Source organism: Triticum urartu, chromosome 7A, assembly GCF_056163025.1.
Source record: "Triticum urartu cultivar PI428250 chromosome 7A, HENAU_Tu73, whole genome shotgun sequence".
NCBI lineage: Eukaryota > Viridiplantae > Streptophyta > Magnoliopsida > Poales > Poaceae > Triticum > Triticum urartu.
This window is the reverse complement of record NC_141879.1, coordinates 594,713,174-594,736,897: the sequence shown is the minus strand read 5'-3', so window position 1 is coordinate 594,736,897 and position 23,724 is coordinate 594,713,174. Positions and strand designations below refer to the sequence as shown.

General features: G+C 47.0%; 3 protein-coding genes across 3 annotated transcripts; 1 reads left to right on the top strand and 2 right to left on the bottom strand.

The window, feature by feature from the left end:
- Nucleotides 1-8,352: 8,352 nt before the first annotated feature.
- Nucleotides 8,353-9,273, bottom strand: LOC125518902 (RING-H2 zinc finger protein). Its single transcript, XM_048683796.2, has one exon. The coding sequence runs from the start codon at nucleotides 9,176-9,178 to the stop codon at nucleotides 8,498-8,500; it is 681 nt and encodes a 226-aa protein (XP_048539753.1). The 5' UTR covers nucleotides 9,179-9,273; the 3' UTR covers nucleotides 8,353-8,497.
- Nucleotides 9,253-11,604, top strand: LOC125518901 (uncharacterized). Its single transcript, XM_048683795.2, has 4 exons — nucleotides 9,253-9,777; nucleotides 10,036-10,312; nucleotides 10,540-10,881; nucleotides 11,307-11,604. Exons 1-3 carry the CDS (start codon nucleotides 9,609-9,611, stop codon nucleotides 10,847-10,849), a joined length of 756 nt encoding a protein of 251 aa, XP_048539752.2. The 5' UTR covers nucleotides 9,253-9,608; the 3' UTR covers nucleotides 10,850-10,881; nucleotides 11,307-11,604.
- On the bottom strand, nucleotides 11,207-12,804 carry LOC125518903 (non-specific lipid transfer protein GPI-anchored 9). The gene is made up of 3 exons (XM_048683797.2): nucleotides 12,262-12,804; nucleotides 11,669-11,731; nucleotides 11,207-11,388 (listed from the first exon to the last, which is right to left on the bottom strand). Exons 1-3 carry the CDS (start codon nucleotides 12,644-12,646, stop codon nucleotides 11,285-11,287), a joined length of 552 nt encoding a protein of 183 aa, XP_048539754.2. The 5' UTR covers nucleotides 12,647-12,804; the 3' UTR covers nucleotides 11,207-11,284.
- Nucleotides 12,805-23,724: the final 10,920 nt, after the last annotated feature.

Below are 23,724 nucleotides of genomic sequence, written 5' to 3'. Positions count from 1 at the left end.
CCAATAACCAACAGCGGGATCTGGATACCCATGTTGGCTCCCACATGTTCCACGATGATCTCATCGGATGAACCACGATGTCAAGGACTTAATCAATCCCGTATACAATTCCCTTTGTCTAGCGGTACGATACTTGCCCGAGATTCGATCGTCGGTATCCCGATACCTTGTTCAATCTCGTTACCGACAAGTCTCTTTACTCGTTCCATAACACATCATCCCGTGATCAACTCCTTGATCACATTGTGCACATTATGATGATGTCCTACCGAGTGGGCCCAGAGACACCTCTCCGTCACACGGAGTGACAAATCCCAGTCTCGATTCGTGCCAACCCAACAGACACTTTCGGAGATACCTGTAGTGTACCTTTAAGCACTCCTACGGTATCCAGGAGTTGCACAATCTCATGGTCTAAGGAAATGATACTTGACATTAGAAAAGCTTTAGCATACGAACTACACGATCTAGTGCTATGCTTAGGATTGGGTCTTGTCCATCACATCATTCTCCTAATGATGTGATCCCGTTATCAATGACATGCAATGTCCATGATCAGGAAACCGTAACCATCTATTGATCAACGAGCTAGTCAACTAGAGGCTTACTAGGGACATGGTGTTGTCTATGTATCCACACATGTATCTGAGTTTCCTATCAATACAATTCTAGCATGGATAATAAATGATTATCATGAACAAGGAAATATAATAATAATTAATTTATTATTGTCTCTAGGGCATATTTCCAACAGAGTACGTCTGTATGAGCGAGTCTACATGCCTAGAGTCCCTGTATAAGTTCTGCAAGGTTGTGATTGTTGTGTTTGACCCTGAGTACTTGAGAGAGCCGACAGCTGCAGATACAGCCCCGTTTGTTGGCGATGAATGCTAGCAGTGGCTTCCCGGGGATGCTTGGCAGCATAGACTGCATGCACTGGGAGTGGAAGAACTGCCCTTCTGCTTGGCAGGGGCAGTATAAGGGACATGTCAGGGCTTGCACTGTCATACTAGAAGTCGTGGCGTCTCAAGATCTCTAGATCTGGCACTCTTTCTTTGGCATGGCTGGATCACACAATGATATCAACGTGCTTCAGCGCTCGCCGGTGTTTGCTAGGCTTGCCGAAGGCAACAACCCACCGGTGAACTTTACTGTCAACGGTCACAACTACGACAAAGGGTACTATTTGGGTGACGGTATCTATCCCCAGTGGACCACTATTGTAATGACAATACCCAACCCTATTGAAGAGAAAAGGAAAAGATTTGCCCAAGAGCAAGAGAGTGCTAGAAATGATGTCGAGCATGCCTTTGGTGTTTTGCAATCTCGATGGGGCATCGTTCGGTACCTACTAATACTTGGAGCACGCAGAAACTATGGGAGGTGGTGACTACTTGTGTGATCATGCATAATATGATCGTAGAAGACGAGCGCCCGGAACGTCTGTACGATCAAGGCTTTCACTTTCAGGGTGAGAATGTTGTGCCTGAGCATAGAGTAGCGGCAACATTTGAGCAGTTCACTCAGTTTCATAAAAACATGCGTGATTGGGTAACTCACGTGCAACTGCAAAATGATTTGGTTGAGCATATGTGGACTCATGTTGGCAACCAATAGATATATCTTCTTTTATTCGTTTATAAAACTATGTGAAACATTTTTATTTTTATTTGGCCTGTAACTATACTATTTATTTAGGCGGACTATTTTGTTTGTTAAATTTTCATTTCACAATATGTCGAACGCAATGCAAAATTGGGCGGTCAGCCGGCCACGTCTGCACATATGGGTCAGCGCGTTGGGCGCGCTGCCGACCTATATGAAAAACAGTGCGGACATCGGGCGGGCAACCGACCCAAACGAACAAAAAGCAGACGAAATCGCCGTCCGTTTAGGTCGACCCGGTGGAGTTGCTCTCATTGCCTATAATAGTGTCGTCAGCTAAGTCCCTTTCTACCGCGGAGAGCACGCACGCACTGTTGGCCGAACCCCATGGCGTGGGCAGATCAACGTCAAACTGGTGACGGAGCTCGGGAGCAGCCGCAGATTTCTGACGCAAAGTGCCCGGATTGCCAAATGGAGAGTCTCGAAGGCCAACCAAGCATTTGCCTGTCTTTTTCCTCGACGGGATGTTTGTTCGCTGGAATTTACGGTTGGCCGGAGGAGGAGCGTGGCTGCAGCAGAAACGAACGAAACCATTAATCCGAGATTTTTAGTTCGGCACAACTCCTAGCACCGATGTTCCGTGGCCATGGCTTATGCAGGGAGTTTGCGCTTTGAAAGGGCCGCCAATGATCAAACTTGCCCACGATCTTAGGACTGTAAGCGGACGGCCATTACCTTCTTCAATCCGCACGGGACGATACCCTAGTCGATGGATCCAAACTGGTCAGAGTCCGATCCGCTGCCCTGTCATGCCGGAGCAGACTGTAGATTGCCGGATGTGAGCTTGGGTGGTGAAGTGGAGAAGAGTGAAGTGAAGTGACTAGAGTTTGATCCAAAAAACGGATTGAGATGAATATATGTAGGGTCGGGTGGACCAAAGCTGATCAGGACTGACATGGCGAACGAGTCCGATCATGTCCGGGCCTCCCATATCCGACCCATATTTGGACTAAATATAAGGGGTGCCAGTTAACCCGATCGTTTGAGGCCAGTTTGATGCGCCGTGACCATGACTTATGGAGGGAGTTTGCGCTTTGGAGGGCAGCCAACGATCAAACTTGCCCACGATCTTAAAGCTGAAGATGGAATGACACTTTATTCATGTGTTTTACTACAACGTGTCTTACAAATCATGGGAATTAAAGAGGGCCTAAAAGGAAAAGGTTGAAAGGGGAGGGGGGTCATCGTGGAGTTTTCCGGCCTTCTCCACTCTGGAGGTTGCCTTCAGGCGAAATCCTAAGGCCATGATTCCATGGACGGGCGACATCGTCGTCTCTGTATTACTTCCCTTCATGGGGAGTCATCTTGACGACTCCTCCCTACACGCATTTTCGAGGCTCGGCGTGCATGGCATCGCGGTTGGCATTGCGACTCATGTGGTAAGGATGTTGGTGTCAAGATGAATTGGGTTGTGTGTTTCCCGTGGTCAACCATCTGACCTGTCCTTGGGTATGCCCTCCTGTCTTCTTGCTATGTAGCGATGAAGTCGAGTTCGCGCAAGAGGTGTCTCGCTGACAATGATGCCCTACGAAAGGCAGGCCCGATGATTGGCGATGTTCGGTGGCTACATTTGGAGCTGCCGTTGCCAGATGGGCTTCTTTCTCCTAGAAACTCGACGCCACAGTCAGAGCTCCCTAGTTATTGACACCTTTGGTTGTTTGTTTTGCATAAGCCGACTGACATGTCGAGTGTCGTTGCGATGATTCTTGCTTGGTCTTTCATGGTGAAGTTGAAGTCACTTGCTCGAGGATAAGTGTTGACTATGACAATTTGACAACATCTCTGTTTGATGGTGTGCGTGTCGGTCTTTGTGGATATCCAAGTTCGGCGGTGCGTTGTGTCTTGTGGGCATGTTGTACCATTTTTCCTATGTTCTACTCCCTCCGTCTGGAAATATTTGTCATCAAAATGGATACAAGGGGATGTATCTAGACGTATTTTAGTTCTAGATATATCTTTTTTGTTCATTTTGATGACAAGTATTTTCGGACGGATGAAGTATTTAATTATTCAGACAACTCTTTTTTTATTAACTAATAGATTGAACCCTAAAGGCTTCTTTTTTTCAAACTATCAATTGCAATTTTCTGGTTAGGCACGACCCGAGGGCATGACAAATCTAGCAAGTTGGTGGATGTATGAGGAAGAAACTTCGACATATCACAACTTGAATGTATTTTTTAAAATTTATGTAGAGTGTTCTGGTAAGGACTTGTACCACTGAATATATAACCTTTAGAGAATCTACAGCCGGGCCGCCCAAACCGTTCCCAAACGCCCGAACGGATGGCCCGGTCACTGACCCGTCATGAAAAACTAACCTAGAAGGCACCTTGAACCATCCTCAAATGTTCGGGTCGTTAGGTACCCCTCATATCTAGCCCAAATATGAGGCAAATATGAGGCGGACCGGGCGCGTCCGCCACGTCGGTTTAGCCCAGCCTGGTCACCCATGCCACACAAATATCCCCATCCGGAAAACCCTGACATCGGTCAATCCGAACTCCACTTCACTCCCCTCTACATCCACTCCACTTTCAAACCTCTGCCCTCTGATCTGATGGCCGGCAACGGAAGCAGTTGTGGCTCCGGTGCATAATTCAATGGCTCGAGCATCGATGTGGAGGAGGTGACCCTCCGCATTGCCTTGAGGAGGTCGCTGCTCGAGCAAGGCGGCCCCCTGCAGCGGCGAATCTTCTTCCACGACACCCATTGCCCGTCGACGCAGCGCCGGTGACGTTGCCGACCCTTCTCGCCTGGTGTGAAGCTTCGGCAGCTCCGCTTCGCTCTTTCAGGTACGCCGCCCACCTTCACCACCCTTTGGTCCAGAAGTGGTACCCAGCCACCGTTGGGTCCTAGTGCCCGCACCGGGGCCAGTGCGCACGAGGACGCCTGAGTCCGAGGCACGTGCAGCCCCGTGCGAGCGGCAGCGAGTGAGGGAAAGAGCAACGGGCGGTGAAGCGTTGTCCGCGCGCCAGTCACGCGCGAGCGCGCTGGTCGATCCGGAGGCCGCGCTCCTCGCGCCGTTCCTCTGCCGCTCTCTCACAACGACTGAGACGCATGTGCGGCGCCTTCACCGCAAGAATGCCAAGACGCTTCGACTCATCATCGAGTGTTGATCATGTGTTTTACGTAGCGTTGCATGGCTTTGAGGTTTTGGATATGAGGGATGCCGGTATGAAAGCGAAAATATGTGGTGTGTTCAATCAATGCCTGCGGACACGTCTGGGAGGCCTGGATTTTCTATGTGTAGCTGTAGTTCCTCTTAGACTCTTAAAAAAAGTTCCTGTTGGCCCGATCCGTCAGAAAGAGATGGACAAACATATGAATTGTTTGCAGGTGATAACACTACGTTCACTCCAAACTACATACAAATCACACTACTATATTAAAATTGTACGCGCGTGGTAAAGGAAATGGAAACGCAACGCATGACAACAAACTAGCTGCTTGTCCGTCCCATCCACGCACCAATAATGATATACAATACATATTGCCGTATATTCACAGCCACAAGCTCCTCGCGCTACATCAACTTTTTCTTTTCAGAAGAAACACGCTATCTGGAGCAACTAGCGGCGGTTTATCTAATGCGTCGTTCGTCGTGCCAATTCAGATAGCTGTGATTGGTTGACTAGAACGATTCACCTCCTATCCCGGATGTCCAAATGGAGAGGGCAGAGTGTTTTGAACGCCAACAACGCATAGAAACAAGAAGGCTTAACGTGCTTGACTGGAGAGATGGAAATGGCCGCCTTGTGGCTCCCGTTTCCCAACGTCAGAATGTTGGTGGACGAAGGCACGAGGGCCACGAGGACACCAGGCCCTATTTTTAAATCGATTTGGCAGTCCCTCGCCGACAGAATGTTCACAGAAATTCAGTAGCTGCAACATAAGGGCATCAACAAATTTGCTCCCGCGTCCGTGGTGGATCGGTTGGGAGGCGGTCATCCAATGCAAATTCAGGCTGATCCACCCAGCACGCCGGATTACATCAACGCCAGATCACATGCCCGATTACAGTTAAAAAGAGACAAGTATAGTTAGTTTTTACATGGCCAAATCCAAAAACAACATCGGTCCGGCAGTCCCTGCAATTTTCTGCCCTGCCGGACCGACACCCAACGGTCTGCTCCCATATCAAGGTGCCGTTGCCGCCGCGTAGGCAACCTCCGTGTCTGCCTCCGCGTCCGCCTTCGCCTCGTCCTCATCGGCTGCCGCTACCAACTGATTTTTCTGCCCCTTCAACATCTCGTAGCGGACGAATTGCACAGATCATTCTTACATCGACATCCAAAGAGTCCAGATTCAAGGTCAACACCTTGGCGTCATCCGCATTGGCGGTGATCTTCAACTTCTTTTCCTCCGGCGCGGTCTTCCTCTCTTCGATCATGGTCCTTCTCTCTTCAAACTTGAGCTTCTTGTCCATCGCCTCCATCAACAATGTGAACCTCTCCGCCTTTTCTCCTCCTTGAGGTCCGAGCACTTCACACATGCCTCCTCCTTCTTTGACAAGATGTCCTCGAACCTCTCTGCCAGCATGGCCGCCGCACCTTCTCGCTTCGCCCTCTCCTCCTCCCACTTCTTCCCCTATAAAAAATTTCTCACCTTCTTCGGCGGTTCTTGGGGTGGGTCAGTAGTGTCACCGGTTTCTTCCTCGGTGGCTTGGGCGACAGTTTTGGCTATGAAAAGGTTTCATTTGGGTTGCCCATTCAATTTCAAACAACAATGTATGACGGTGAAGTTTTTCTTCTCCCACTTCTTGTACACCAAACAAGCACGAGAAGGCTACAAAGTGAAACAATGTCAACAATGCATATCCGGCTAGCGAGGAACAAAACTAAGCATGTCCGGCTAGTGAGCAACAAAACTAAGCATGTCCGGCTAGTGAACAACAAAACTAAGCATGCCTGGCTAGTGAGCAACAAACTAAGCATGATCGGCTAGTGAGCAAAAAAATAAGCATGTTCGGCTAGTGATCAACTTACTTGATTGGTGATTTGTGCACCGCTAGGCCACCGTGCGACGAGATGCTTCAAGTGCCCGCAATACTTGGACATGGCCTCTTGGATGGAGTACCATCGATTGTTGACGGACTTTGATTCACGGTTGTGGATGACCGCGTCGAAGTACGGGGCAAAATGCTTGTGTTCGTGTAACCAAATGTAAATGTTGTTCCAAAATGTTGTGCCCTTTTGCTACATGCCATGGATCAGATCGAGGCTAGTGGCCAACCATGGATAGCACAACGGCTCGTCCTCCCGCATGTTGAAGCTTTCTCATCTACCCTTCTTCTTTGGATCGCCTGCTCTATCATTCGGATCATCGTCCTCGCCATCCCCCCCCCCCCATCATGGTGTTGCTGTTCGACAGCCTTGTGCTACTCTTGTTGTGTGCCCACACCGGTCCAGGTGTAGGACTACTGTGTGCCATCTGGCTGTAGGAAACTGTTGCTGCTGGTAGTTGCCGGACTGGGTCAGATCAGAGTCTTCCACCCGCCCGTCCTCATAGCCACATCCTCCTCCTTCGCCTCCGTCATGGATGATGTCGAGCATCTCCCTGTCGGGGGTCCTCGTACGCCGGATCCCCTGCTCTAGGCATTGGCGCAAACAGCGTGCATGCACCCATTTGCTCTCCACATGCCGTCCACGCCCGGACGAGCTACGACGAAGAATACTCGGAGAAGAGTGGCGACACGTTTACGTCGATGATGTAAGGCACCTTCCCGGCGGGGGTTCTGAGCTGCTTGGCGGCGTAGAAGTACAGAGGCTTGAAAGGTCCCGGCCCCGGCGCCGTCTGTACTGTGGGCGCGCCCGTCTGGGTACCGCGCCCTCCGGCACGAGCACCACCTCCACCACCACACCCACTGGCGACCATTCGCTTCTTGAGATTCTCCTCCTTTGCGGCCTTCGCCTTCACGCGACGAGTTTGCCACGTAGCCAAGCTGATCTTCCAGGTGAGCATGATGCTCGGATCATCCGGCACCGCAGTCACCTCCATCTCCAACAGCCCGGTTCCATGCGTCGGCGACGGAAGGAAGAAAAGGGTGGGAAAAAAGGACGGGAATTAGGTGAAGAGCGGCGGGGGATGGAAGACGAGAGTGGAGGTTTTGGCGCGGAAACAGTGCAGGTTGGTACAAAAAGCGCGGGCTCCGCTTTCCTTTTGGGTGGGCCAGGGGATTAGAGCGCGACGTTTAGCGTGTCCGAACTCCCGCACCCCCTCCCCCCATTTGGTTCTGATTTGCGGAAAAATCATGGTCCGGACCGCGCCACGAACTGATACAGGACTGCGTTGGATGTCTTCCGCGGTCCGGACAGCTCGATGCAGACATATGCGGGCGGTTTGAGGGTCGCCGTTGGAGATGGCCTAAGCAGTTGCAGATTCTTCCGTTATGTAGGAGTAGGCAGAGCGAGTCATGTTTGTTTCAGCTTTGATTGGTTTATTATTTGTGGACTCGCTTGAAGTACACTTTGAGATGTGTTAGACAATTGTATTGGAAATGGCCTGGATGCTAACAAATTCAGCTTCACTGGTAATGCTGATTTGATATACAACTGTTTGTTTCAACTTTCAGATTCAGGTTCACTGGCAAAGCTGAATCTGGTCTCGAAGCTCAAACAAACAGACCTGAGTGCGGAAGAAACACTTCGACATCCCTGCGGTGCAGAGACAGAGAGTGACTAACTGTGGGGTTGCAAAGAGATCCATGGTACTATGAACACTGCAGAGCAGAGCGCAAGAAACATACTGGAGTATTACATGATATCGCAAGCCGATGAAGTGATAAAAATAAATTAACCAAACACAACATGATAACAGCACATATTAGTTCCTACTGCGCACCGGCGACGGCGGCCGGGGCGGCCTCGCCGCGGGCCTCCTCGTCGTCGACCCATGACCAGTAGTGCCGCTTCACGGTGATGGCCGCGCCGCCGCCGTCGTGGCCCTCGCCCTCGCCGGCCTCCTCCGTGTCGAACTCGCCCTCCTCCGGGACGCCCTCCACGAGCTCCGCGTCCACCGCGTGCAGCACGTACCTGGCGGGGAGCCCCGGGTACGAGACGGACTCCCGCTCCTCCACGCGCGGCTCCGGGGCCGCCCCCAGGATCCGGACGCGGGCGCGCTCGCCGAGCTCCTCGACGACGGCGCGGGCCGCGGCGGCCTCGGGCGTCTCCCCGGGGCGCATCTTCTCGGAGAGCGGCCGCGCGGCCCGGCGGCGGAGCGTGCCATCGGAGAGCAGCTGGCGGGTCTCCACGAGGAGCGCGCCCCGGCGGTTGCGGATGCGCACGGTGGCGACGTGGACGGCGCGCACGACGAGGGCCGGCGGGGAGGAGGCCGCGGGCAGCAGCGTGCAGTCGCCGCAGGAGAGCTCCAGGAAGAGGTTGAGCAGGTTCTTGGTCCCCGGCGCGGATCCCCAGGAGGCGAGCGCCGGGCCCGGGAGGCGCGGCCGGAGGTACGCCGCGAGCGAGTCCAGCGTTGGGAAGGCCAGCGGCCGCGGCGGCGACGGCGGCCGCATCTGGTGCCCGTCGTCGATTTGGGGGCGGACGAGTTTCTTTCTCCTCCAGATGAGAATTCCTCCGGTGGGTTGCGTTGCCGGAACGGAAGCATGGCGCTCGGGCTTAGGGAATGCTGCTAGGCGTGGGCTCGGTTACATGGGCTAGTGGAGGCCCATACAAGAAAACAGCAACCCAGCACGAGCCGGATACGGAAGCGGAAGCCCAGCAGGAATCGGTGGAATCGATCACAAAACAGAAGGAAGCAATCGAGGTCTCTTGTCCCCAATCGCCACCGGAATTTCTAGACGCGTCCAAAATCCTCCCGGCGGCTGGGCTTCTCGCCGTCCGTCGCCGCCGGGCGACGCGTGCACGGCCGCTGTCGCCGAGGCCCGCACGGGCACCGAGGCTCTCCTCTCCTCTCCAGACAGGGCTTGCCTTCGCGGCTGGACGATGGATTTGGGGACGGAGAATCGCCTTGCGGCGTTGCTCCTCGAGGAGGCCCGGAGGCTGCGGATGCAGGCGGAGAAGGAAGGGGTGCACGCCTATCTGCAGAAACCTAACGTGAGGCACCGCCCCAACTCGCGGTTCCTTGCCGCCACCGTTCTTGGCGTTCAGCAAGGTCGGTTGGCTTCTCCTTGCTTTTGTTCGATGTTAATATGATTCATTGGTATCTGTTGGTTATGCTCAGTGCCCAGCTAATATGATTTACTAACTAAAAGCAGTTATATTGCAAATGACATGTCTTAGTAAAAAAAATTGCTAGTGCTCATATCCAAAAACTTTCATTTGAAACAAGATACTACTTTGTTGAGAATTGCCGTTAGAAATCCAGTTTGGAACTTTCTCGTCGAAATAAAATTTCTCTGTTTGTCTGCAGCAAATCGAGTTGTGGAGGTTAATGAGATCTGGCGTGCCAGGGAGAAGGAAATGGAGCTGGAATCAAAGATGAAAGCCAGAACCAGTGGTCGAATTGACTCGAGATCCCTGAAACGGAAGAACGACTCAAGAGACCAGAGCCCTGTCTCTAAGATCCAGCGAGACAGACCATATGGTGCTGGTGCATCATCTTCGTCGAGGGATTCACATAGCAGTTCTTATTCGGGCCGGGAGGATGGGCTAGGCGATGATGAAATCGAAGAGTTTCTTCGATCAAGGTCAGTTACAGTATCCGTAAACAACACAGGAGAAATTAAATAGTGAGAGAAAATCCGATATTAATTGAAGATCTGATCTTTCTGATATTATTTGTACTTTCCATGATCATAGTCTTACAATGTTCTCATTGTACTAAGAAATGTGGTTAGCCTATACATTTGTGTCTGCATATGCATAGGCCATCTATCTGCTCCAATTTTCACTAAACACACAATTTTTTTGTTAGGGTGAAGCGCGGACGAGGAGCCATTGGTTCTAGAATGGATGAGCCCGGTCCATACCTCAAGCCTCCATGCGGTAGGCAAGACAATTCAGCAAGTCCGGACGCAGGAGTGAAAGAAGACCGGAAGCGCCGAGTTTATGGTCCAGAGAAACCACTATTTTTGAGATCTAAATCCTCAGACGAGGAGCCATCCACCTCGAAGCACAAGCACATAAAACAAGAAAAGAACAATAGCAGCAAACGAGAGAGAAAGAAGGACAACAAGAGGTCCAAACATCACCACCGTGAACATAAAAGCCGAAGTAGGGAGTGATGGCTGATGATTAATCGGAATGTGGAGAAAAGGTTCACCCTTTGCCGCTAATTTGTGACCTGTTGAAATTATTGTATCAAATAAAACATGTCTCTTTTGAAGTGAATAGAAGGTCTTTTCTCTCATTGGTTTTTGGCCCTAGACTTCTACTTGGTGATTTGCGCAGTTATGTGTTTGCAATTATGATGTGTTTTCGAAGTAGACATGCTCTGTTATGTTCTTCATTGTTCCGTCTCTCCCTTCTAAACAATCTACCCTTCGTTCTCATTTAATGACAATTGTAACCTAGATAGGCATACAGAATGGGATGCGTAGGCCATGTACAAAGGCACATGCAGTAAAATTTACGGAACGAAGTGACAACCAGATAGTTATGTTTATTGAGACGATACAGTTTTTTTTTACATAACAGTTCATACTCATTGGTATCTCTTACTACGCCATGATCATCCACCAGATGAAACTGAAGCCTACAAATGAAGATGCGGCGATCAAGCTCAGGGGATGCGTGGTTCCTCCACTTGCCGTTGGCTTGGCAACTGCAGAAGAACAGAAGGGTGGGTTACTGGCAGTAGAAATTCAGTTAAGTTTCCTTTCAGAACAAAGGTCAGTTAAGTTTGAGATGGTTTCAGAAGAGAGGTTCAGGCTACCAATTGAAAGAACATCTCTGCCATCATTATGTTGGTTTCATGTGTACATTTTCCCGGTGTTTTAAGGCAGTAATTTTTAAAGTTATTCTAGCGAGACTAGAAATTTGTAAGTTTCTCTACTTCTGATCATCCTAGACAGCACTAAGATTGTTGTCTGAACTCAAATTACCTGTAGAAGCAGCAGTTCCCGTGGATGCTGAAGAAGCAGCTGTGCTACCTGCAGTGCCAGCATCTGCAAAAGAGAGTTAAAATCAGCATTGCTCAGCACGCCGTTGTACAAATCAACCTAATTATGGCATGATTGGTCGTATCAGTTGAGATAAGATCAGATCAGATCATCAATGAAGAGATCTTGCGTATGCACAATTGCAGCGGAAGATGATTGTGGTTCTGGTCTGACGAAGATCCAAACTTTGACACCCATTTCTCTACCCTCAGCTCTTCTGCAACCGGCAGATTACCTTTTTTGCATGCTGTTAACTACAGTAGTACTACTGCAAAGTACAGATTGATGGTAAAGATTTTTAAGAGAGACAAATGGCTGGCTCAGGTCAGGTGCATGAAACGACAAATTTTCGAGTAAGGAAACAACCCAGCTTGATCTGATCCAAGTACTACTGTTTCTGACAAACAAATAATTAAGTTTCAGATCAGCTTGGACGTACGTGCGTGCCGCGCTAGGCGCTAAACCAACCATCGACCCTGTCGGCAATGATAATGATGATGATGATTGACGAGAGCTCGGAAAGCGGGCGAACTTACCGGCGCCGGCGCTGTACTTGGCGCAGGTGGACGCGTCGGTGGTGACGCCGCAGCGCTTGGCGAGGAGCACCCCCTCCTCCGGCGCCACGCCGAACGCCTGCAGCGCGGCCCTGTTCATGAGGATGGCGCACATGCACGCCGCCTGCGTGGCCGCCGCCTCCTTGAGCGGGTCGCAGCACGACTCCGGCGGCGTGTCGGTGGTGTTCAGGTAGCCCGCGCACGTCACGAGCTTCGACGCGCACGACGGCACCGCGCCGCCGGCGTCCGCGGGCGTCGTCGTCCCCTGCGCCGACGAGGGCGCGGCGGCCATGCAGCAGGCGACGGCCACGGCGATGGCGATGGCCACCGCCTGTGGCAGAAGGCGCGCGCCGACACCGCTCCGCATCCTGCGCGCGAGAGCGAGGCTAGCTGCTGCGAGAGTGAACTAGTGTGAGTGCGTGAGAGCGAGCAAGGTGGTATGGTACTATATTCTTCGGCAGTTCAGCTGCTGCATGGATCTAGTCTAGTTCTAGTCTAGCATGTGTGCCTGCAGGGTGGTTGGTGCCTGGCTGGCGACGTGTACGTACGTGGGCTGGAATCTTCCTACGCTATGGCCGATCCAGTTCGGGAGAGGTGGTGGGCACGACAGGAGTCGTGTGGTATTGAGCATTATAACAAAATCACAATCCGCATTTTGGGACGGAGGGAGTAGGAGATAAGGACATCTTCAACGGAGACCCGTCAAACTCTCGCATGTGGTGTTAGGATAACTTATGTTTGCTTTTGCAATTCAATAAGGATCTCAGTCGTGAAACTGTCTGGACGTCCTAATTTTGGTATTTTAGAGACAAACTCAGGGGAGTTTTGTCATTCTCTCTTTCCTTTCAACCGAACACTAAACCACAAATATCATACCACAAATTTACCGATGGGTGGGGGTACAACCGCTGGGAGTCGAACACGGGACTTTGAGTTGCATGCCTAGGAGGGTGATATTTACGATCAGACTTAATTATTCATGCATCCTTCAAATTATAACATTTCAAATAGTTTGACTTTTTTTGCCGGTATTTACTTTTCTCGACGGGTATCGAGAAATGCGGTAATCGCGCGGTATCTCTTCCAGTAACCAAAACCCTTGATCTTGGCTCTGCCACAAATGATAGACCTAGTTTGCAATCTTGTAGAAGCCCCGGTCGTCATGTGTGAACTCAGTGTTTCTATTCCGGAAGATGGCGACGAGCACCTCCAATACCCTCGTGAGCAGGTTGCCCCTCGGCACCCTATGTTGAATTTTTTTTTATGCGCCCTCCTATGTTGATAAAGCATCGTGTTGGCAAAGAAATGTGCTATGGAAGCGCCCATGGTCCAACGTCAGCATGCCGAACGCGGTCGCCAAGCCGTGGGCCTGTTTAACATTTTTCAAGTACTTGATTAATATTTTTAGAAACCTATATTTTTATGTATACTTTTTCATACACATTATACATTTTTTGTATACATTATGAACATTTTTTACATACATAATTAACAATTTTAAAACACATAATTATTTATGTCAACTTTTCCATCACATTATACATTTTTGTATACATCAGAAAATTTTTGTATATACATGTTTAACATATTTCAAAGACATAATTAATAATTTTGCTACATATGTCTACCTTCTCCTATACACACTGTACAATTTCGTTACATTAGAAACATTTGGCAAATGTGCGATTAACATTTTTCAAATTTATGTGTAAAGTGATTTCTAATATATATATATATATATATATATATATATATATATATATATATAAAGTGATTTCTATATAGAATATTTTGAAATATAAGCAAAATAAAAAATAAAGCAAGAAACGAAATAAAAAATGTGAAAAGAACGCCGAAGGTTTGTGGTCCGTGCTGGCCCAGCCCATTCTGGCAGCTGTTTGAAGCCAAATGTGCCATTGTCTCCACGGGGTCACCACCAGAAAAATGTTGATCATGTATTAAAAATGAATAAAATTGTGGATTATGTATACAAAAAATGTTAATCTAGCATTTTAAAAATGTTGAACAATTATTTTAATCAAGCATTTGGAAAATGTTGAGTGTGTATAGAAAAAAATGTTGACCATGTGTTAAAAGAATGTTAGTATTGCATTTAGAAAATGTTAATCAAGCATTTGAAAGAATGTTAAATGTGCATAGAAAAAATCTTGGCCATGTGATAGAAAATGTTAATCTACTGTTGAAAAAATGTTAGTCAAGCATTTGAAAGGTTTAAAAAGTGTGTCTAGGGAAAATGCTGACCATGTATTCAAACATGTTAATCTTGTATCTGAAAAATGTTAATCAAGCATTTGAATTTTTTTAAAAGTGTATAGAAAATATGTTGACCATGTATTAAGAAATGTTAAATTTGTAATAGAAAGATGTTAAACATGCATTAGAAAAATCTTGTTGACATATACAAAAAGTATAGAATGAAAACAAAAGAAGGGAAGAAAACAAACAAATAAAAAGCCACAAACGAAACTAAAATAAACCAAAGAAAAAGGAAAATAAGAAATATAACAGAAGAGAAAAATGCAGAAAGAATGAAAACAAAACAAAAAACCGGAGAAGAAAAAAGAAAAGAAACAAAATAAAATAATAAAAAAAAGCATTGAAAACCAAGAAAGTAACAAAAAACCGAAGAATGAAACAAGGATAATATGTAAGAAAAGGAAAAAGATAAAAAAAATGGACGAAACAAAAATAATAACAAAAAATCGGAGAAAATAAATAAGAAAAGCAAAAAAAGAAATGGGGAAAGAAAAAACCCAGAGAAAACCAAATAAAAATGAAGAAAGAAAAGAAAGAAAAACCCCAGTAAAAACAGGAAAAAGAAAATGGACCAGCGTGAAAAACCGGCTCGCTTTCCTTCTTCTAGTAGTTCACGACCACATATTGTTCACGAAGAAGATGTTGGCGTAGTGGCTAGCAGTGCCTCGAAGGAACAAGCAGGTCCTAGGATCGATTCATCCCAAGCGCCTCAAAAAATGAGTTCATGGGCCGGCCCGTAACAACCACGACCGAAAAAACTCAACGCGAGATTTCCTCTCGACTCGCTTAAGGCGAGAAATAGTCGTTGCGCTTATATAGAGTACAAACAGTACCATACGCATTGTGCAGATTGTTTAAACGGACCAGCTCATATAGTCTCTTCCAACCAGTTTTGGGTACCTTCAAGAAACTGCTCTTCAAAGTTGAAAATAGGACTGCAATAGAGATAAGTCATGTCCTAGGGTCATATGCTAGTTGCCCGGGTCAAGTAATCAATACAGAGAAATCTACCATAATGTTTAGCAAGAATACCTAGCATCAGCAGAAGAATATGATCATGTCAGCATTGCATATTACAACGGAGGGAAGAACAGAGAAGTATTTAGGGCTCTGCTAGTGTACATGGAAGATCAAAAGAAAAAGCATTTGCCTACCTCAAAGACAAAATTTGGAGGAAAATTTAGGGATGGGAAGAAAAATGCTCTCAACGGCAGGTAAAAAGATTCTAATAAAGGCCGTAGCCCAAACAGTTCCGGTCTTTGCAATGGCATGTTTTGATCTGACCAAGACTTTATGTAACCAAATTAGTGAAATGATCTGCAGATACTGATGGAGCAATATGGACAAAGAACATAAAATCCATTGGGTTAGTCGGGAACATATGATGCTACCAAAGAAGGATGGAGGGCTAGGTTTCAGATATCTCCATGTGTTTAATAAAGCCATGTTGGCAAGGCAAGCATGGAGGTTAGCAAATGCGCCCAACTCTCTTTGCGCTAGAGTTCTATCTGCTAAATACTACCCATCAGACCCTTAAAAAAATACTACCCATCAGGTCAGTTATTAGAGCAGTGCCAAAGGATGGCTTGTCTTATTCATAAAGAAGCGTCCTTAAAGGAGTTGAACTGCTAAGAGAAGGAGTAATCCGGAGAATAGGCAATGGTGAGAAGGTGAACATATGGAACAACCCATGGATCCCACGAGGCCAGAGTAGAAAACTAGCTATTCCCCGAAGAAGGAATGCTATCCTCCACAAAGTCTCGGACCTAATTAACCCAGTAGAGGGTGACTGGGATGAGGACCTAATAAAAGAAACGTTTAATGAGGAAGACGAAGAGGAAATTCTGCAAATACCAATCGGCGAAGGCAACGAGGACTGGCTTGCTGTTTGACACGAGAAAAATCATCTAGGGACTCCGCGAGAAGGGAAGGGGAGCGTATTTCTCTCTTGCGCCGGGGAAAAGAAGAAAAGAAAATTTGCGGGCGTGCTAGTGTACCGTAGTACACAAAGAAAAGGATGCGGGAAACGAGTATTTCATTAATCTCATTGGAGAAACAAAAGTACAAGATCCCGTAAACAAAAAGTGCGCTCCGTGGCCTACTAGCGCGGCCAGCCTGACTATGGCGATCGCGGTCTCCTGGTTCCCGCGGCCTCGGAAGGCTCCCGGTTAATTACTCCCGCGGGTTGCTCCGCGAGATACCTCCGATTAAGCTACGTGGTCGTCTTCGTCGTCTTCGCTTCGCGTTCTCCATGCATGATGATGGTGGTGTGTGTGGGCGGCGGCAGAGCCCGTGTCCTCGCCGGTACACGCGCCGCAAGTAGTGTGGCCTTTGCGGTGGCCACGCCCGCCCTCGCCGTCGTGCCTCGTCGGTTTTTGCGATGTTGGAGTAGTTGGTGTTGGGGTAGCATGGGTCGCGGTCGGCTCAGACATCTTGATGACCTGTTGCTTCATCGGGGTGTTCAAGGAGCTACGCCTTGCGGGAGTAACGGTTTGGGGAGACCGGCATCAGTGTAAAATAAACTGACACACGCTCATATTGGCATGGCCAGGGTGGTTGGCGCCTTATCTTCGCTAGACGCCAAGTATTTGGCGGTCTGCCAAGGCAAAGGCGCCGCCTCACGGGGCCGTGGAAAATGGTGTCGCAAAGGCCGCATCGCCTTGGGCTGGTACTACGCGAAAGAGTGACCTGTGCGCCGGCGAAGCCATGGACCTGTACATCAAGGACCTGTCCGCCATGATGGGTGCGCCTCTTGAAGGAGGGACCGGTCTTGGACAGCGTTGTTGCAATCTTCAGTTCAGTAAAGGATCTGTATGCCATTGACCTGTTCATCGGGGATGCGGGCCTTATGAAGGAGGAATCGGTCTTAGACCCATCGTTGCGGATATTGGTTCCACCAAGGACCTGTACGTCGTGATGGGAAAGGCGGGTCTCGGGCTGCGTTGTCGGCGAGCTCCGGTTCCGCCATGCCGTCTCCTCCAAGAGTGTAATGTGAAACCTGTACGCCGTGATGAAAAAAGCGGGTCTCGGGCTGCATCGTCAGCGAGCTTCGATTCCGCCACGCCGTCTCATCCAAGAGTGTGATGCCAAGCCTGTACACCGGTGTACCCTTTGCTATAAACCTGTTCACCGTGGCCCTGTTCGTCGTCATCTGTGTGTCGCGACCTGTATACCGTGGGGTGTTCACCAAGCGCCATGAAGGCTGCGATGGTAGGGCGCCGGGGCTAGCGGTTGGGCTGCGTCGTTGGAGAGCTCCGGCTGCTCTCGAGTAATCTCCAGCCAAGAACATGACACCTGAAAATGAACGGCTTGGCGTAGACAAACCCCAACGATGTCGGTGCAGTTTTTCTGGTCCAGTGAAGTCGTCTTCGACGGCGGCGACAAAGCGATCACGCAAACGTCGTCGTCTCCGATGTCCGGCACATACTCTAGGTGTAGTGCACGCATGCTGGATGGCAGGGAGAGAAATAAAAAAAAAAGTAATTAGACGATCATCTCACCATCAGGCAACATGAGCTTGGTGTTCATATCGTCGAAGTCCTTGCCGCCCTTGCATGGATGGCCGTCGATCTTCGTTGCGGCTGCGTTAATTCCTGCAAGATGTGATTTGCCTCTGGTGTTTTGCAAAGTGGTTTGCCGGGCGATGGATGGATGTGTGCGTGGTAGAATAGATAGATGTTGTGTTGCGTGAAGGATGGATGGATCTCTTCCGTGCGTGAGTTATGATGGATGTGTGCCTGGTCGCCGGTTGTGTGCTCCGGTGACGAATGGATGGATGTGGTGCTAGCAGGTCTTTTCTCTGGACGTATGTGCGTGATGAATGGATGCGGTAGCCTTGCGGCGTGATGGCGTGGATGGATCTCCTGATGGATGTGTGCGTTGGCGAATGGCGGCGGCCTTGGGCGTTTCTCCCCCCGTGCCCCATTTGCTTGAGCATCTATTTATAGGCTGGAGGTGAAGCCCTCCGCGCCCGTAACCTTCCGATTTTCCTGGAAGCGATATGGATGGAAACATGTTGATCTTCTTCGTATGTTTATCCCTTCGACTGATCTTCTTGACCCACACTCCTGCAAAAGAAAATAACACATACGTATTTAGTTAGTTTTCAACTGACTGCAGGTGGGTCAGTGCATTTGCCAAACATGTGACTTCGGCCGTCCTGGATGTTCATCCATTTTCATCTTATTTTGAACTGTTTGTACGGGTATTCGAGTATGTACGCGCGCTTGCTGGCCGGTATACAGGTATTTGTGTACATAGTTATACATGCCGGTCGTGACGGCCGCTGCGTACTCCGGTATGTATTGCGCTCCTAGACGTGCGAGTTGCCGCTCTAGTAGGTCGGATGCCTGCATGTAGTACGTAGGCAATTTTTGCCATGCACCACGTACATACTCAAGAGATCAGGTCAATGCATGCATGCACTAGTCTGCGAGCATACATATATATTCTTTCCTGTGTATACCTACAAAAAGTATTCAAAGTTTCTGCTTTCTTTAGTACAAAATCACGTCGAACACTTGCGTGGCACTTTGATAAAAGGGGTTTATTCTCTGTGAAATCAGCTTATCGAGTGGCCATTGAAACAGATGCAAGGAAGTCTATCCACGGTATTGCCTCTGCATCTGGCACAACAGCTGACCACTTACCTTTTGAGTGGGAGAAAATATGGAGGCTTTCGCTACCGGCAAAAATCTTGCACTTTTTATAGAGAATGGCGAGAAACGGTCTGCTCTGAGACAAAAACTAATTCATGGAGGAGTTAAAGCAGAACCATGGTGTCCAGTATGTTTACGTACTCATGAGGATGGAGGGTACACCTTCTTCAAATGCAAACAGGTGAAGCACATCCGGAGAGCGGCTCAGATGGAGGATATAAGGAAAAATCTTAGCGTTTGTTGTAGTCCGAAAGATGTGCTCATTCAAATTTTTAAGCTTGATCAGAGAAAGAGTGCAACAACAAGTATTCTTATGTGGCTTTGGTAGCATGAGAGAAATAAAGCTAATAAAGGGGAGGCTATAAGTAGTACTCCCTCCGTTTCTAAATATTTGTCTTTTTAGAGATTTCAAATGGACTATCACATATGGATGTATATAGACATATTTTAGAGTGTGGATTCACTCATTTTGCTCCGTATATAGTCACTTGTTGAAATCTCTATAAAGACAGGCCCGTCGATGAGGGGGAGCGAGGTGAGCGACCGCACAGGGACCCCAAAATCGTGGGGCCCCCGTCGAGAGAAAAACCCTTCGCTATGATGCCTCCCTGCCGCTAAAAGATCGCTACAAAAACCAGATAAGGAAAGTAGGAAACTAACGTGCGGAAGGCCCAAATAACACAATTCCAGAGAAGAAGGTTGGAGGCCCAATAGCACGATGACAAGACTGGATACAGATCGCCTGATTCCAGCGATTGCAGACGAACAAGCAGCGTCTCGCCTCTCGCGAGCGGCGATCGGGGATTGACGAAGGCCCTAGCAGTCGTGCCGGCGCCAGCGCAGTTACCTCCGATCTATTCCTATTGCTGATCGTCTTGCTGCATGAAGACGCAACAGCCGTGGACTGCGGTTCGTTCGTCACTTCAATCAGGACCTACGAAGTGTGTTTTAATCTCCAAGTGCAAGGTTCTATTTTCAGTTCATTTTCTTGTATACGAATGAACTATTCATCTGGTGATTGTTACTATAAGAAAATAATTAGATTCTGTTTGATCAATGATCACTTATAATTTGTTAGGTATTTTTTTCTAAGTCTTCACCATGTCTACTAGACTTAGGAAGCATGAAACTGGTACTGCAAAGCGTAAGAAGAAACAAAGACTTGAAGTGGAGGCTCAATCTCTAATAGGTTCCCTTGATACATATTTGGTGAAAGACCCCCAATATAATTCTGCAAATCAAACTACAGATGTTAATGTTGGTGATGCTCGTGATGATGATGCAACAGAGGTTGAGGCTCATGATGCATAAATTGATGATGGTAATGTTGCCAGTGAAGGTCCTTTTTGCAACGAAGATATGATTGAAGATTTTATTTCAAGAAATATTAGACAGATGCTCCTTTTTGGTAGAACATGAGGTTTGTTCATTGCTTGCAATCCCTTTTGACTTTTTAACATTAGTGTTGATATATGCCTAACAAGGTACAAATAAAACAGACTTGCAATTATATAATAAAGTGACAATATGCTTTACGCATAATAATTCTTTTGTTATGTGAACTGTTTAAAATTTTGGGCCACATTTTGGTTTTCGCCTGGGCCTCGAATTTCTGGAGGCGGCCCTGTATAAAGGCAAATATTTAGGAACGGAGGGAGTACAATTGAAATTCTAGAATCCCTAGAAATTCATGATAGAGAATTCGATGAGTTTTGCAAGAGGAAATGTACTAAAATAACGACCAAGGGTAGTTGTTGGAAACCGCCCGAGAAAAATTATCTAAAGTCAATATAGACGGAGCCTTCACAAAGGAGACAAAGAAGGAGGGATGGGGTTTCATCATTAGAAACTCTGAAAGAGGAGTAGAAGCAATAGGGGCAGGGAGATTGTCAAGACTCTCTGAAGCAATTCAAGCAGAAACAATTGCCATGTTATATGCCGCGGAGAGAGCAAGTGAGCTGGGATGCAGGAATGTAATCTTTGAAACGGATGCATTGGTGTTGAAACAAGCTATCGATGAAGACACCTACGATAATTCAGTTTTCGGTGCCCTGTTCGGAGAAGCAAAGTTTAAAATATTGTACTATTTTCAATCTGCTTTTATCAACTGGTGTCCCAGATCCTGTAATGTAGCTTCCCATAAGCTAGCGTCGTCTGGTGTGAGTTTGGTTGAGCCAGATATATGCATGTGGTTGTCAGATGTACCAAGCTACCAAGCTTTGTAACTGAAGCGGTTGCCATCGATTTTGTTGGCCCGTATGTGTAATGGACAGGCCCGTCGATGAGGGGGAGCGATGTGAGCGACCGCACAGGGACCCCAAAATCGTGGGGCCCCCGTCGAGACAAAAACCCTTCGTACTATGATGCCTCCCTGCCGCTAAAAGATCGCTACAAAAACCAGATAAGGAAAGTAGGAAACTAACGTGCGGGAGGCCCAAATAACACAATTCCAGAGAAGAAGGTTGGAGGCCCAATAGCACGATGACAAGACTGGATACAGATCGCCTGATTCCAGCGATTGCAGACGAACAAGCAGCGTCTCGCCTCTTGCAAGCGGCGATCGGGGATTGACGAAGGCCCTAGCAGTCGTGCCGGCGCCAGCGCAGTTACCTCCGATCTATTCCTATTGTTGATCGTCTTGCTGCATGAAGACGCAACAGCCGTGGACTGCGGTTCGTTCGTCACTTCAATCAGGACCTACGAAGTGTGTTTTAATCTTCAAGTGCAAGGTTCTATTTTCAGTTCATTTTCTTGTATACGAATGAACTATTCATCTGGTGATTGTTACTATTAGAAAATAATTAGATTCTGTTTGATCAATGATCACTTATAATTTGTTAGGTATTTTTTTCTAAGTCTTCATCATGTCTACTAGACTTAGGAAGCATGAAACTGATACTGCAAAGCGTAAGAAGAAACAAAGACTTGAAGTGGAGGCTCAATCTCTAACAGGTTCCCTTGATACATATTTGGTGAAAGACCCCCAATATAATTCTGCAAATCAAACTACAGATGTTAATGTTGGTGATGCTCGTGATGATGATGCAACAGAGGTTGAGGGCTCATGATGCATAAATTGATGATGGTAATGTTGCCAGTGAAGGTCCTTTTTGCAACGAAGATATGATTGAAGATTTTATTTCAAGAAATACTAGACGGATGCTCCTTTTTGGTAGAACATGAGGTTTGTTCATTGCTTGCAATCCCTTTTGACTTTTTAACATTAGTGTTGATATATGCCTAACAAGGTACAAATAAAACAGACTTGCAATTATATAATAAAGTGACAATATGCTTTACGCATAATAATTCTTCTGTTATGTGAACTGTTTAAAATTTTGGGCCACATTTTGGTTTTCGCCCGGGGCCTCGAATTTCTGGAGGCGGCCCTGGTAATGGAATATAGTTTCCTTTCAAATAAAGAAGGTTCCCCTGTTTTCTAGGGTGATTTCTTCTCTTATTTTTTAAGGACGGGTTTCCTTTGGTATTTTACCTTTTCCCTTTTCTTTTTTTGGTTTTCTAATTCATGTTTTTTCAAATTCGTGATTTTTCCCTAGTTTTTGAACTTGTTCCAAATGTGCAAATAGTTTTGCAAATTCGTGCACTTTTTGTCAGATTCCCGAACTTCTTTCAAATTCATGATTTGCTTTCAATTTTCTAGAATTTTTCAAATTTGCAATTTTTTATCAAATTCGTAACTTTTCAATTCATGATTTTTTTGAATTTGTGAACTTTTGCTGGTAACAAACTTTTCTCAAAACCGTAACTTTTTCCAAATTTGTAAACTTTTTAGAATTCATGAACTTACAAGAATTTTAGCAGGGGCCTTGACTCGAACTCCCCCGCCGGCATGCCGCAAACTACAGTTGGTAACCGGTCGAGCTAGCCACTCTTCTTAGCCAAATCATAGCGCAAATGCTTAACTAATAGCAAACAAGGCGGAGCCCTCGCGTGAACAAAATTTCTTCAGAAACGCAAATTTCTTTTCAAAATTCGAAAAACTTCTAAAACACGGACAATTTTGAAAAAAGTGAAAAAATGAAAACATGAACAATTTTTTTATATAGTCTGAACAAAATTTTAATGTACATTGAACATTTATGTAATATACGCCAAACAATTTGTAAGAACACATTGAACAATCTCTTAATATACGACGAGCAAGTTTTCAAAATACACAATGAACATTTTGTAGTATACATTGAACAATCCCTTAATATATGATGAACAAGTTTTCAAAATACACAATTAACATTTTGTAGTATATGTTGAACAATCTCTTAATATACGATGAACAAGTTTTCAAAATACACAATGAACATTTTGTAGTATATGTTGAACAATCTCTTAATATACGATGAACAAGTTTAAAATACAAGATGAACAATTTCTTAATATACAACAAACCTTTTTTTAATACGCGGAGGACCTTTTATATACTACAAAATGAAAAGCAGAGAAAAGAAACAGCAAAAAAAAAGCAGAGAAAAGGAAAAATTGAAATAAAAAT